The sequence below is a fragment of the Schistocerca gregaria genome, chromosome 4, assembly GCF_023897955.1.
Source record: "Schistocerca gregaria isolate iqSchGreg1 chromosome 4, iqSchGreg1.2, whole genome shotgun sequence".
Lineage (NCBI taxonomy): Eukaryota > Metazoa > Arthropoda > Insecta > Orthoptera > Acrididae > Schistocerca > Schistocerca gregaria.
In genome coordinates this window covers 731,513,087-731,525,307 of record NC_064923.1, presented here as the reverse complement: position 1 = coordinate 731,525,307, position 12,221 = coordinate 731,513,087, and the positions used below count along the sequence as shown (strand labels likewise).

The 12,221-nt window shown below is 44.6% G+C and overlaps 1 protein-coding gene across 6 annotated transcripts in view; it reads right to left on the bottom strand.

The window, feature by feature from the left end:
* LOC126266913 (serine/arginine repetitive matrix protein 1-like) overlaps window positions 1-12,221 on the bottom strand; it is a 221,392-nt gene that overhangs the window by 114,772 nt on the left and 94,399 nt on the right. Inside the window, exon 1 of one of the 6 annotated variants that reach the window (XM_049971596.1) lies at window positions 10,544-10,953. The exons of 4 other annotated variants lie outside the window; for them this stretch is intronic. In XM_049971596.1, the coding sequence (XP_049827553.1) occupies window positions 10,544-10,576 (33 nt within the window). In that variant the 5' untranslated portion in view covers window positions 10,577-10,953. Of the gene's footprint in view, window positions 1-10,543; window positions 10,954-12,221 lie in introns of those variants that run through there. One more of the 6 variants, XM_049971595.1, reaches the window with a different exon arrangement.

Below are 12,221 nucleotides of genomic sequence, written 5' to 3'. Positions count from 1 at the left end.
CGACCGGCGACTAATTAAATTAAGGAAAGATATAAAAGTAGTGTGGAATGCAAACGTAAGTTCGCATGTTTTCATCCAGTCTCTGTCCTGTTGAAGGTTCTAGAGGAGGTGGTTTTCCGTTGCCTACCTCGGATCTCTTGTTATTTGTCAAGACTATATCTGTCTCTTGTGGATGACTGTGATAACACTTGTACAATCTGGCGGTATGTTTGTGCTGTCACGGATGGAGGGAAGGCACAAGGTTAAAGCTGTGAATAGCGTGAGGGGGCCGCCGAGGTTAATGACCTCTTCTAGCGGACAGATCAGCTTAGTCAGTTCCACGTGCCCTCACACTGGGAGACAAAATGGACAGGTTCGGAATAATATCGAGAACACTGGCGCTCAGATCGGCTGATCAGGAACTATAAGGTAGCCACTAACTCTTGTCTCTTTGCGGCCCAAATACTGGTTGTGACGGACTCTTGCATCGTCAGTCTGTGGGAACGCTACAGTGTACAGAAACAGATACTTAACCTTCAGCAGACAGTAATTCTACACTCTTCTATCAGCGTCAGCGGCCTGACACGTTTCGCGCGCCCCAGAGGTAGCCGGTTCGAATCCTGATGGTGAAGGAAAATTTCACTTCCACTATTTGGCCACCAATGAGCTGAAAGGAATTGGGACAGAGACTTTGCGACATTGTCCTACACTAAATGTCGAACCTCTCGGTAGCGTGTGAGGAAGATGAGGGTTTAACATCACGTCGACTTCCAGGACATTAAAGACGGCTCACAAGTTCGAATTAGCGGAAAAATGTGAAGGGAAACCGGTCGTGACTTTTGGAAGTAACCATTCCGGCGCTTGCCTCAAGCGATTAAAGAAAACCACGGAAAACCTAAATCGGGATGGCTGGGTGGGGATTTGAACCATCGTCCTTCCGAATGCAAGTCCAGTCTGCTGAGTACCACCTTAGCCAACGTGGTCATTTCCACAGAGTCTCACGGTGTGAGGGCGCGCGACGCTGTTGGCAGTGGTCCTTCAGTCGGATGAGATTGTAAAACTTGGCGGCCCCGTAGGAGATAATCGAGAGGCGTAAGCTATGCCGTTTGGAGTAGACAATATTCCCTCTGAATCTTCCTGGCAGATTAAAACTCGGGACCTTTGCCTTTCGCGGGCAAGTGCTTTACAAACTGAGCTACCCAAGCACGACTCACGCCCCGTCCTCACAGCTTCACTTGTGCCAGTACCTCGTCTCCTACCTTCCAAACTTTACAGAAGCTCTCCTGCGAACGTTGCAGAACCAGCACACAGTTTTAATCGGCCAGGAAGTTTCATATCACCGCACACTCCACTGCAGAGTGAAAATTTCGTTCCATTAATATTCCCTCTGTACTACTGATATCCCTGGGAGAGCCATCCACGACTAAGCTATTCCAACTAGGTGCAGTGTGTATGAACAGGGAAAATACCCTCAGGCTTCAAGGATATTGTAATAATTATGGTTGCAAAATACTAAAACGAATTATTTACAGGAGAATAGAAAAACTGGCAGAAGCCGACCTCATGGAAGATCAGTTGGGTTCCGGAAAAATGTTGGAACATGCGAGACAGTACTGACATTATGACTTATCTTAGAAGATAGATTGAAGAAAGGCAAACCTGCATTTATAGCCTTTGTATGCTTAGAGAAAGCTTTTGGGCAATTTTGACTGGAAAATACTCTTTGAAATCCTAAAGATAGCAGAGAATACAGGGAGCACAAGGTAATGTATACAGCTTGTATAGAAACCAGACGACAGTTATAAGAGTCAAAGGGCGTGAAAGGAAAGAAATGATTGAGAAGGGAGTCAGTCAGGCCTGTAGCCTCTCCCCGATGTTATTCAATTTGTACACTGAGCAAGCAGCAAATGAATGCAGAGAAAAATTTGGTGGGGGAATAAAAGTTCATGGGGAGGAAGTAAGAACTTTGAGAGGTTTGCTGATGACACTGAAATTCTGTCAGAAGCAGCAAAGGATCTGGAAGTGCAGGTGAACAGAATGCACAGTGTCTTGAAAGAACGATAAAAGATTAGCATTAACAAAAGCAAACTAGGGGTACTGCAATGTAGTGAAATTAAATCAGGCGATGTAACTAATGAGGACGTACAGAACAGAACTGCTGAGAAAAGAAATTTGTGGCATAATTAGACTAAAAACACGCCTCTGTTGATGCGACACATTCTGAGACGTCAAGGGATCACCAGTTAAGTACTGCAGGGGAGTGAGGGGGGTAAAAATTGCAGAGAGAGACCTAGAGAAGAGTACAATAAGGAGGTTCAGATGGATGGGGGTTGCAGTAGCTATTCGGAGATGAAGAGTCTTGCACAGGACAGGGCAGAATCGAGAGCCTCATCAAACCGAGTTAGAAAACTGCTGCGGAAGCAAAGGGAACTTCACAGCAAACATAAACATAGCCAAAGCCTTGCAGACAAACAAAAATTACGCGAAGCGAAATGTAGTGTGAAGAGGGCTATGCGAGAGGCTTTCAATGAATTCGAAAGTAAAGTTCTATGTACTGACTTGGCAGAAAATCCTAAGAAATTTTGGTCCTATGTCAAAGCGGTAGGTGGATCAAAACAAAATGTCCAGACACTCTGTGACCAAAATGGTACTGAAACAGAGGATGACAGACTAAAGGCCGAAATACTAAATGTCTTCTTCCAAAGCTGTTTCACAGAGGAAGACTGCACTGTGCTTCCTTCTCTAGACAGTTGACAGTTGACAAAATGGTAGATATCGAAGTAGACGACAGAGGGATAGAGAAACAATTAAAATTGCTCAAAAGAGGAAAGGCCGCTGGTCCTGATGGGATACCAGTTCGATTTTACACAGAGTACGCGAAGGAACTTGCCCCCCTTCTTGCAGCGGTGTACCGTAGGTCTCTAGAAGAGCGAAGCGTTCCAAAGGATTGGAAAAGGGCACAGGTCATCCCCGTTTTCAAGAAGGGACGTCGAACAGATGTGCAGAACTATAGACCTATATCTCTAACGTCGATCAGTTGTAGGGTTTTGGAACACGTATTATGTTCGAGTATAATGTCTTTTCTGGAGACTAGAAATCTACTCTGTAGGAATCAGCATGGGTTTCGAAAAAGACGGTCGTGTGAAACCCAGCTCGCGCTATTCGTCCACGAGACTCAGAGGGCCGTAGACACGGGTTCAAAGGTAGATGCCGTGTTTCTTGACTTCCGCAAGGCGTTTGACATAGTTCCCCACAGTCGTTTAATGAACAAAGTAAGAGCATACGGACTATCAGACCAATCGTGTGATTGGATTGATCAGTTCCTAGATAACAGAACTCAGCACGTCATTCTCAATGGCGAGAAGTCTTCCGAAGTAAGAGTGATTTTAGGTGTGCCGCATGGGAGTGTCGTAGGTCCGTTGCTATTCACAATATACATAAATGACCTTGTGGATAACATCGTTAATTCACTGAGGCGTTTTGCGGATGATGCAGTAGTATATCGAGAGGTGGTAACAATGGAAAATTGTACTGAAATGCAGGAGGATCTGCAGCGAATTGACGCATGGTGCAGGGAATGGCAATTGAATCTCAATGTAGAGAAGTGTAATGTGCTGCGAATACATAGAAAGAAAGATACTTTATCATTTAGCTATAAAATAGCAGGTCAGCAACTGGAAGCAGTTAATTCCATAAATTATCTGGGAGTACGCATTAGGAGTGATTTAAAATGGAATGATCATATAAAGTTGATCGTCGGTAAAGCAGATGCCAGACTGAGATTCATAGGAAGAATCCTAAGGAAATGCAATCCGACAACAAAGGAAGTAGGTTACAGTACGCTTGTTCGCCCAATGCTTGAATACTGCTCAGCAGTGTGGGATCCGCACCAGGTAGGGTTGATAGAAGAGATAGAGAAGATCCAACGGAGAGCAGCGCGATTCGTTACAGGATCATTTAGTAATTGCGAAAGCGTTACGGAGATGATAGATAAACTCCAGTGGAAGACTCTGCAGGAGAGACGCTCAGTAGCTCGGTACGGGCTTTTGTTAAAGTTTCGAGAACATACCTTCACCGAAGAGTCAAGCAGTATATTGCTCCCTCCTACGTATATCTCGCGAAGAGACCATGAGGATAAAATCAGAGAGATTAGAGCCCACACAGAAACATACCGACAATCCTTCTTTCCACGTACAATACGAGACTGGAATAGAAGGGAGAACCGATAGAGGTACTCAGGGTACCCTCCGCCACACACCGTCAGGTGGCTTGCGGAGTATGGATGTAGATGTAGATAGATGTAGAAACCAATCTTCGCAGCGAAGACAACGACGACGACAACAACAACAACAACGACAAAAACTAAGTGCTGCACTCTCTTCCTTCTGTCTTCATCATCATCATCATACAAGACCACAATATACACAGTTCTGCTGGAGTCAGCTGCACTTAACATATACATAACAGTTAACTCTCGTGCACCTTAGGAAGAGGGCCATCGTAAGCAGAGGAAGAAGACGCCTTCCGATTATATTAGGCGGTTGGAGCTACCGCTTGGGACCTCCTAGCCAACAACGCCCGACGAGTATCAAGAGTGAAACGTCTGTAAGGGCCGAACGACTGTCACAACACTGGCATCTCGAGATTTAGATGACGCTCACCCTGACATTGCTTTAAACCAATCTCGGTGCTCTCTTGACGATGAGCTGTGGTTAGAAAAGAGGAGAAACGTATAAAATCTTAACAGCTACCTTAGCTTAGGACAAATTACTGATTGAGATAAGGCTGGTATCAGCGTTGCGAAAATTTAATAAGTAAATATCCGAGGATGATCTGAAGTAGTCGTGGGCGTCTCCTACAGAGCACGTGGCTATCCCCGGAGTTTGGCAGAACTGTCAACAGACTCTGTGCAACACATTCTGCCCAGTAGTTGGCTGCAGGTAGCTGTCTGAGCAAGGTGCGGTACGTGAATTCGCTGGAATGGAGAGAATCGACTGTCGTGCAGTTTGACGCCAACCGAAATTCGAGGTTTATATGTGAATAAGGTGACTTCTACTTGAATTTAGATCATGAAGAAATGGGTTCTCCTTCAATGTAGATCATGGTGAAATGGGTTGCCCAAATTAAATGCGGCCGTGAAAGTGTCCAAGTCACTGCAGAGAAGAAACATGCGAAAAGTGCAACCACACCATACATCGATGGTCTAGGGGTAGGGTCTTTGGTTAGTAATCAAAACGTCCTCGGTCACGGTAGTGCCGGCACGGTAACTCAGCGTGTTCGATCAGTGGGTTAGCTGCCCTCTGTAATAAAAGAACTAAGTTAATGGATCAACGACAAAATGAAACAGGTGTCTTGCGACGTCCGCCACGAGCAGATGCAACGAACGGAAACGAACAAAAATGAGATTGATTTATTAAAAAAAGAAAAGGATTCGAAACCGCCCACCGCTTAAAATTTGGTTAGTAATCAGAATCGGCGGCCGAAAATTTCCAGCATAAGAAGTCAACCTCATTCTGCCAACGGCCTTGTCAAACAGGGCGGAGGAGCGGACATAGGTTCAGGGCACTCCCTTGTCCTTGGGATGAGACACTGACACTCTAAAGGCGGAAGAATCAACAATGATCAACGGCATGAGGATGCAGAAGGCAATGTAAACCACTGCATTAAAGACACGTAACGTGTATCCACAGGAGATGTGGCCTGTAATTGAAAAAGCGTCATGATAATCTCTCCATTAGCAAATTATTCCGGCATTGTTCCCCATTCGGATCTCCGGGAGGGAACTGCCATAGGGGAAGTAACCATGAGAAAAAGATTGAATAATCAACGGAAGGATAACGTTCTACGACTCAGGGCATGGAATGTCAGAAGCTTGAATGTGGTAGAGAAGCTAGAAAATCTGAAAAGGGAATTGCAAAGACTCAATCTAGATACAGTAAGGGTCAGTGAAGTGGAATGGAACTAAGACAAGGCTTTCTGGTCAAATGAGTATAGGGTAATATCAACAGCAGCAGCAGAAAATGGTATAACGGGAGTAGGATTCATTATGGATAGAAAGGTAGGGCAAAGAGTGTGTTACAGTGAAAGTTCAGTGATAGGGTTGTTATTATCAGAATTGACAGCAAACCAACACAGACAACGATAGTTCAGGTTTACATGCCTACATCGCACGCTGCAGATGAAGAGATAGATAAAGTATGTGAGGATATTGAAAGGGTAGTACAATACAAAAAGGAAGAAGAAAATCTAATAGTCATGGGGAACGGGAATGCAGTTGTAGGTGAAGAAGTAGGAGAAAAGGTTACAGGACATTATGGACTGAGGACAAGGAATTCGAGAGGGGAAAGACTAAATGAGTTCTGTAATAAATTGCAGCTAGTAATAGTGAATACTCTATTCAAAAATCACAAGAAGAGGTGGTATACTTGGAAAAGACCAAATGATACGGGAAGATTTTAGTTATATGATACCATAGTCAGATAGAGATTCCGAAATCAGGAAAGAATAGGCTGAAGTTCAAGAGATTAGTCAAGAAGAATCAATACGCAAAGAAGGGAAAAACAGAAGAACTAAGGGATGACGAGACACGCTTGAAGTTCCCTAAGGCTATAGGTACAGCAATAAGGAATAGCTCAGTACGCAGTACAGTTGAGGAAGAATCGACATATCTAAAAAGGGTTACAGAAATTGGAAGCAAAAAAATGGGTTCAAAGAAGGTAACTGCGAAGAAACCATGGTTAACAGAGGAAATACTTCAGTTGATCGATGAAAGAAGGAAGTACAAAAATGTCCAGGGAAATTCAGGAATACAGAAATAGAAGTCGCTGAGAAATGAAATCTACATCTACATCTACATGATTATTCTGCTATTCACAATAAAGTGCCTGGCAGAGGGTTCCACTCTCGAACGCCGCGCTAGAAAAACGAGCATTTAATTTTTTCTGTGCGAGCCCTGATTTCTCTTATTTTATCGTGATGATCATTTCCCCCTATGTAGGTGGGTGCCAACAGAATGTTTCCGCAATCGGAGGAGAAAACTGGTGACTGAAATTTCATGAGAAGGTCCCGTCGCAACGAAAAACGCCTTTGGTTTAATGATTACCACTCCAATTCACGTATCATGTCTGTGTCACTATCCCCCTTTTTAGCGATAATACAAAACGAGCCACCCTTCTTTGAACTTTTTCGATGTCATCCGTCAGTTCAATCTGATGCGGATCCCACACCGCACAGCAGTACACCAGAATAGGGCGAACAAGCGTGGTGTAAGCAGTCTCTTTAATAGACATGTTGCACCTTCTAAGTGTTCTGCCAATGAATCGCAGTGTTTGGCTTTCTCTTCCCACAATATTATCTACGTGATCTTTCTACTTTAGGTTATTTGTAATAAATAGGAAGTGCAGGGAAGCTAAGATGGCTGGTTCAAATGGCACTGAGCACTATGGGACTTAACATCTATGGTCATCAGTCCCCTAGAACTTAGAACTACTTAAACCTAACTAACCTAAGGACATCACACACATCCATGCCCGAGGCAGGATTCGAACCTGCCACTGTAACGGTATCGCGGTTCCAGACTGAAGCGCCTAGAACCGCTCGGCCACAGCGGCCAGCTGAAGAATTACATGATCTGCTGAATGGAATTGACAGTCTAATGAATACAGAATATGGACTGAGAGTAAATCGAAGAAAGACGCCGGGCGTTGTGGCCGAGCGGTTCTAGGCACTTCAGTCCGGAACCGCGCAACTGCTACGGATGCAGGTTCGAATCCTGCTTCGGGCATTGATGTGTGTGATGTCCTTAGGTTAGTTAGGTTTAAGTAGTTCTAAGTTCTAGGGGACTGATGACCTAAGATGTTAAGTCCCATAGTGCTCAGTGCCATTTAAATTTTTTGAATAAAGACGAAAGTAATGAGAAGTAACAGAAATGAGAATAGCGAGGAACTTAATATTAGGACTGATGGCCATGAAGTAGATAAAGTTAAGGAAGTCTACTACCTAGGCAGAAAAATAACGAAAAACGGACGGAGGCCTTAATTTGAGAAAGAATTTCTGAGAATGTACGTTTGGAGAACAGTGAAACATGGACTGTGGGAAAACCGGAGCAGAGAAGAGAATCGAAGCATTTGAGATGTGGTGCTACAGGCGAATGTTGATAATTAGGTGTACTGAAACGGTAAGGAATGACGAGGTTCTGCGCAGAATCGGAGAGTAAAGAAATATGTGGATAACACAGACAAGAAGAAGAGACAGGATGATATGGCATCTGTTAAGACAACAGGGAATGGCTATTAGAGGGAGCTGTAGAGGGAAAAAGCTGTAGAGGAGGACAGAGATTGGAATACATCCAGCAAATAATTGAGGACGTAGGTTGCAACGGCTAGTCTGAGATGAAGAGGTTGGCGCAGGAGAGGAATTCAGAAGACTGATGACCAAAAACAAAGAGTAATGAGATGGGCGGTGTACAAAAGACCGCCATTTTCTGCGTCAGAATGTCACAATGAATGAATCATACTACACAGAAATCAAACAACAATCGAAACAGTGGACAGGAGTCGGCTTTTCAGTTCCTAAGAAAGGGAAGTTGATGTCAGCGGGTCGTGGCATAGGTGTTCTCGTATGCAAAAAAAAATTTGCTATTTGACTGTCTTCAAACAGGTAAAACAACTGGACCGTGGTATTCTAACTTTCCATTGGATATGGGTTTAAATATTTGACAAAAAAAATTGATATGTAGAAGAAGAAGAATAAGAAGAAGAAGAAGCAAATTCGTTTGCGGAGTTGCTCGCAAAATTTTTCTTGGCAGAGGGAGAATTAAGGGATCGGCGCTACGAAGTTTTGGCACACTCTCTCTGTTCCCCAGGTTGCTGGTCAACGTTTTTCGTCCAACCGAGAAGCAACTGCGCCTGTTGACGAGTATGTTGCAGCACATTCACAGAGGCACTACAGAGATGGAGTAATCTCACCGAGCCCCGCTAGTTGAAGTTTATTAATGTTATAGGAGACGATGATAAATATAAAGAATTTTGTCAAAATAAGTTCTTACTCATTTTACAACACAGGATACCAGTAACACCCTACAAAGAGTACAGCATGACACACACTAACATACAGCACAAAAACGTACACAGAGTGGGAAACATACTGAAGAAACAAGGGCTATAAATATCAATCCGCACAAATAACACAGTACAGAAGAATCTAAGAACACGTCTGCACACAAATTCTCCAAAGCTGGAATATATCCGTTAGCCTGCAGTTCATGTCAGTCGGTCTGCATAGGCCAAACATGCAGAAATTTCGAAACCTGGCACTCCGAACACCTCAGAGCCCTAAGAAGTGATAGCACACACTCCACTTTTGCAGACCATCTAATACAAGAAAACCATCACCCAAAAAACATAGACACTGATCTTAAGATCCTCAGAGAAGCAATAGTCTATCAAAAACTCACAACAGAGGAGAACTACCATATACAAAAAGCAATAATACAGGGAAAGAGAGTCCTGAATGAAAATACAACACTGTGCAACAAAACACTGTTTGGATCACTCAATGAACTACATACAAGTGACTCCCTACAAAAATCATAACAGGAAAAAAAACTTCTGTTTTCTTGGTTCTCTCCCTACCCCTCTTTCCATCTCTCTTGCGGCTGATCCCGGCGGAGGTTCGAGCCCTGCCTCGGGCATGGGTGTGTGTGTTTGTCCTTAGGATAATTGAGGTTAAGTAGTGTGTAAGCTTATGGACTGATGACCTTAGCAGTTAAGTCCCATAATATTTCACACACCTTTGAACCTTTGAACCATCTCTCTCCTCCGCCCCTCCCCCCCCCCCCTCTCTCTCTCTCTCTCTCTCTCTCTCTCTCTCTCTCTCTCTCTCTCTCTCTCTCTCTCACACACACACACACACACACACACACACACACACATTCAAAATCAGCGCCATAACACACACAAGACCAACGATGAACAAGTGAGCAACGACACTAACAGGACACATCTCGCTGAGTGTATTGCCAGAAGTGTCTGTTCAGATCACATTTCACCACATTAGTGTAAGTGCATATGAGGTGAAGAAGTGAGCAGAAATTTATTAAGAATTGAGTGGAAGCGATGCACTAAACAGTAGCCGATTGAGACACCAACCACGGACACGAAACAGGACGGAAAAAGTAAGTACAGAAACGTACGTAACCTCTAACCTCGAAACAGCTCTCCACAAATACGCAATAATTTTCTTCATGGCTAGTTTGCAGCTGACATGCTGTCAAAAAAACGACGAAAACGGGCACTAAAATCGATGTATAATAATACAGTTCAATTAGCGATGTAATTTTAAGGTGAGTGTCCAAACAAAACGATGCAAATTGCAAATATTGTATTTCTTAGGCCTACAGTAGTTAAATTATTACAAATGTGATATTGTACTTTACAGAAAATAAAAATGTAACCCACAGAAGATGACACATTGGTGTCGAAACATGTCTGGGGAAATATAAAAATAAAGTAATTGTGTTTGCATAAGGCTGACTTCCAAAACAACCCAGTTTTTAAGTTCTTACTTTCACTAGCAGGCCGAGAACTTTCCAGACCATCCTGGCAGCTGGCTGGGTGAGGTGTTCATTGTTGCAACACTGCTGATAAGATGCACTTTGTAGCTTCACCACACATTTCTTATGCTGCGAAACACATCAGTACTCCGTAAGAATCTCTCAGCTGTATCGGTGGGACGAACACAGTAAATTTACTTTGCGCAATACGGCAACGGGACGTTGGAGCCACACCGTCCGAAATTTTAGCGTCGACAACTCGTCTGGCCTCACCGGTCGCACGGAGTGAACACGCACTGTGGCCGCCTCTAAGGGTCAGCCATCACGTATCGGTGCAGGAATAGCCACGGAGCCGCCGGCCGCTTACCCTCTGCGTGGACGCCCTCCTGGCTGCGAGAGCTTTGTTGCACATCACGTGGTACGTGGCGCACACTGGCGGGCTGCTGCCGTCGCTCCCGGCTTTTCTGTTCTTTGGGGGAGCGAAGTGGAGCGCGGACGAATGCCAAGTCGCGGGCTGCCAGCTCCCCGGCCTCTGCCCTGCCGTGACCTACGCCAATCGACCTGGACGGGGAACGGAATACCTCATGAGCCAAGCGCATTTCTCCTTTCCTCAAATCGGGGGAGAGAAGCCGTGAAATCTGGGGCTCTGTCCTCCGAGATGGCACCCAGTTGTGATCTCACGTCGACGTGCTCGTTTCGCGCTGTCACTCTCCATCAGCTCAGCGGTTTTAGAACTGTGCGTCGCGGTGCTTTCACAAACATAATTTGGTTTGAAACTTCCTAACAGATTAAAACTGTGTGCTGGGCCGAGACTCGAAGTCGGGACCTTTGCCTTTCGCGGGCAGGTGCTCTACCAACTGAGCTACCCAAGCACGACTCACGCCCTGTCCTCACAGCTTTACTTCTGCCAGTACCTCGTCTCCTACCTTCCAAACTTAACAGAAGCTCTTCTGCGAACCTTGTAGAACTATCACTCCTGAAAGAAAGGATATTGCGGAGACATGGCTTTGCCTGGGGAATGTTTCCAGAGTGCTAGTTCTGCAAGGTTCGCAGAAGAGCTTCTGTTAAGTTTGGAAGGTAGGAGACGGGGTACTGGTAGAAGTAGAGCTATGAAGACGGGGCGTGAGTCGTGCTTCGGTAGCTCAGATGGTAGAGCACTTGCTGCGAAAGGCAAAGGTCCCGAGTTCGAGTCTCGGTCGGTCACACAGTTTTAATCTGCCAGGAAGTTTCATAGTTTGGTTTATTTGCTTTCTGAGTAAAGCAACAGCGTTAGCGCTAATGGTGATGTCCGGCGGTCTGACATGTACGAGGCATCTCCAGAGAGGACACGTAAAAACACTTTTCAGACCAAAACTTATTTCTGCAATAACGAGCATTTCTTAAACCATTTTTCTACATAGTTGCACCATTGTCCACATATTTGTCACACCGGGAAACCAACTTTTCTATACCCTCTTCACAGAAAGATGCCACCAGTGAGACATCGTTTTCTGCATCGTCATCGCTGTGAAAGCGCCTTCCTCCAAAATCACGCTTAGAGTTCGAACACAAGTTCTAGTGAGCTGAAATTCAAATTCATCGCGACAAATAGCTTAAATTTTCGCAAATTGTGTTCCTGTTGGGTTCGGAAATTGCTTTTACGGATAGCCATAAAAAGAAGCGACTTGTCAGTTATGCGATATTTCTTACT